This window comes from Morus notabilis, unplaced genomic scaffold (assembly GCF_000414095.1).
Source record: "Morus notabilis unplaced genomic scaffold, ASM41409v2 Scaffold78, whole genome shotgun sequence".
Lineage (NCBI taxonomy): Eukaryota > Viridiplantae > Streptophyta > Magnoliopsida > Rosales > Moraceae > Morus > Morus notabilis.
The window spans coordinates 77,793-81,206 of NW_010367622.1; the positions used below are offsets into that span (position 1 = coordinate 77,793).

Consider the following 3,414-nt stretch of genomic DNA (forward strand, 5'->3'; position numbering starts at 1 on the left):
TTACAATTCAATACAACCCAAAGAAAGAGAAATGCGTGTTACAATAAAGTTTTTTAAAATAAGTTCTAAGAATCAGACACATTTAAAAATATATAATCTAAATATAAAATCTAAAAAAGAAGTAAAATAGAAGAAAAAAAATTAGGGGAAGCAAAGAAGGGGGCGCGGGGTGCGGGGTTGGGGGGTAAAAAAGGAAAAAAAGGAAAAAAAAGTTACAAAATAAAAAAATAAATAAGTTTTAGGACATCAACATTTTTTGAGTCATTTCCCCATAGATTAAGAAACCAAAATGATAAAAAAAAAAAAAGAATGAACTTTTAGCGTAAAATTGAAAAAAAGGTCAAAAAAGTACCAAAAAAATTTAAAATGAAAGAGGAGAGGGGTATTTCGACAAAAATGGTATTATTTTAGTTGAAACGGAGTGTGAATAGGAAATGAGATTGTCTTTCTATATAATGCATAAGTAATTTTTCTTCAGAGTTAATGGTTAAACACCTTAGTCCTAAAATAAAAAAACAGAAGTCATTTCATTAGCGAAAAAAAAAAAAAGGTGATTTCCACACATTCTTCATACATGAACATGGTTTAGGACGCATAAGGAAATTAATTAACTAATTAATGCATACACACATTACAAACATCACCAAAATCAAATGGCCATACCCTCAGATCTTTTCCTCACCCTAACAGGCAATCCACCTTTCATTCTAAGAGTAAGAGCCATAACATACTCCGGACACGTGTCCTTATTCAATACGTCTATCTTAAACCTCTCAATCACGGATGCTACAATCGACTTCATCTGAATAAAAGCCATGTCTTTTCCTAGACACATTCTCGGCCCGGCATGAAACACCGGAAACTTAAACGGATTCTCTTGCCGGCAAACACCGTCTTCGAGCCACCTCTCCGGCCGAAACTCTTCGCAGTCTCTTCCCCAAATTGCCTCCATCCTCCCCATTGCAAAACTGCTGTACATCACTAACCAATTCTTTCCCACAAACGTGCCATCAGGCATTGTATCGTCTTCTAAACATTCCTTTGGGTCGACCGGTACCGGAGGGTAAAGTCTCATGGACTCCGAAATTGCCGCTTGCAAATAATGCATTTCTCGGATATCGTCAATGCCGAAACTCTCGCCTTTCTCTAAATATTTGGCAGTTCGGATACGAATTTCTTTAATCTCGTTGGAGATTTTCTGTTGTATATCCGGTCGCGAAGCCAGGACCCAAAAGAACCATGTCAAAGCAGACGACGTCGTATCTCTCCCGGCCAGAATGAAGCTGATTGCGATGTCTCGTAGAAACTCGGCCGAGTTCTCGTCGTTCCCGATGAACCGGGAAAGCAAATCCTCTGTGTTCACTTCCGCTCTTGTTTCCATTCTCGACCTTATGATACCGTCCGCAAATTTATGGACGGCGGAGATTGATTCTCTAACGCGTCTCTCTGATCCGACGTTGAAGAATCTCTTGAGCTTCCATAATGAAGGAATTGCGTAGAAGAACCTTCCACAGCTGAGCGTCGCCGCTTCTTCAAAAGCCCTCATGAAGTTGTCCCCGTCGCTGGAGATTTCATCTGAGGCGAGACAACCTGGATCGAAATTGAACGCCAGCTTGCAGAGATTATCAAAGGCAAATCTCTCGAAAACATCTTGTAAATTTAGAATCCGACCCGTTTCGGAGGCTTTGCCGAGAATTGGAACAAGCCTAGTCTTGATCTCGACGAAGACGTTTCGAATAATGAAGTTTCGGAGCGACTTGGTGTTGAACTCATAGCTCGCCGTCTTCCTCTGCCGCCGCCATATCTCATCGTCGGAGTTGAAGATTCCACTCCCGAGAAAATCGGAGAGAATAGTGGTGAATCTGTCGCCTTTTGGGTAGTTCTCGAAGTTGGTCTTCAGCATGTGCTCGACGTTCAAGGGGTTCGCCGTCATGATGCCGTTGAAGTTGTACGGACGGTGGAAGACGGCCGTGTTGGTGGGGCATTTGGAGGCTAGGATTTCAGTGCTCCATTGGAGGAATCGGTTGCGGTTGATTAAGAATTCCGGTAGGGCTCCGACAATTGGGTAGTTTTTTATGCCTGTTTTGACGACTCGCGTTTTAAAGGATGAGTATTGAAAGTAAAAGGAAACTGAAAGCAGAAGGATAAGGAGAAGCAAAAGGAGAGATTGGAGAGTAAAGTGTTCCATAATTGTAGAGAAGATATCATATCAATGGGTGTCTGGTTAATTGGTGTTATTTTATATTGGAATAGTTGATAAGTTAGTCATAGTGTCGGCAAGGAAAAAGGCTAGCAACGTCGGGTGATAAGTTAGTCATAATGTGGACAAGGAAAAAGGCTGGCAACGTCAGGACAATACAATTGGTGACAAAAATGATTATAGTTTACTTTTATCTTTTTCGAAATATTGAGATTTTCCTCTTGTAATTTTCTAATTATGCAAAATTCACCTTTAGGCTTTAGTGACAAAATTAACTTCGTAAAAATAGGCACGATTACTATTTATGAAAATGACGATTCCTGAAAGAGAAATACATAAAGGAAGCTGGTTATTTCAGTCGAACATTTTTAACATTTGATAATAGACTTTTGACATTTTTTTTAATGTTTTATTTGCTGATGCTTGTTAGACTTGTTGTGATAAAAATCAGATGCTAATAATAATAATAATTATTATTGTACGGGAAAACATGCTTTGACACATCGAACAATAATAGCGCTCCACGTGGCTCTGCAATAACTACGTCAGCGGAACCGTCGACTCGTCAGACTGCCGACCCCATAAAACCTCGGCGTTTATCTAACCCACATTGGGGATCTTGCTAAGGTCGATCGTGCTAGGATCGGCGCCTAGCCTTGTTTCATTTGGGAACAAGCAGCCGATTGTATAAACACACAACCAGCTGGAAGCCGACCGTATAAATGCGGGACCCCCAGAGATAACGTCTGAGTTTGGGAGATGTCTGTAACACATGTATTAATTACGGATCCCTGAACCGTCAACAAGTGGACGGTGGAAGGTTGCAGGGAGTGCAGAGCCGTAATAAGAGACTAATTAGGTGAATGAACAGTCCAAAAGGTGATTAGCTGGCTAGTGGTCTAGGCCCATAAGACAGTAGGCACTTGAGTGCTGGGTCCACAGAGGAAACTCACCTCCGGAAGTAAACTTGGGCTATAAAAGAGGGGCAACGCCCCGAGTTGAGGAGGGAGCTTCTTCTTTTTTCATATGTAATCAGAGAACGAAAAAATATATACAAAAGATACGGTGGATGTAGCTCTTGATTAATAGAGTGAACCACTATAAACTTCGTGTATTTATTTATTTAGGCATTACATTCATAGTTTCTTCACCACAAAGTTTACTCAAGCACCTTGCAAGTGTAATTTCGAATATACATCCGTATTAGACCGGTA

The 3,414-nt window shown here is 40.7% G+C and overlaps 1 protein-coding gene across 1 annotated transcript; it reads right to left on the bottom strand.

Annotated features, from left to right (window-relative positions):
- Window positions 1-556: 556 nt before the first annotated feature.
- Window positions 557-2,221, bottom strand: LOC21410465 (cytochrome P450 94A1). The gene has a single exon (XM_024175408.1). It carries the CDS (start codon window positions 2,186-2,188, stop codon window positions 650-652), a length of 1,539 nt encoding a protein of 512 aa, XP_024031176.1. The 5' UTR covers window positions 2,189-2,221; the 3' UTR covers window positions 557-649.
- Window positions 2,222-3,414: the final 1,193 nt, after the last annotated feature.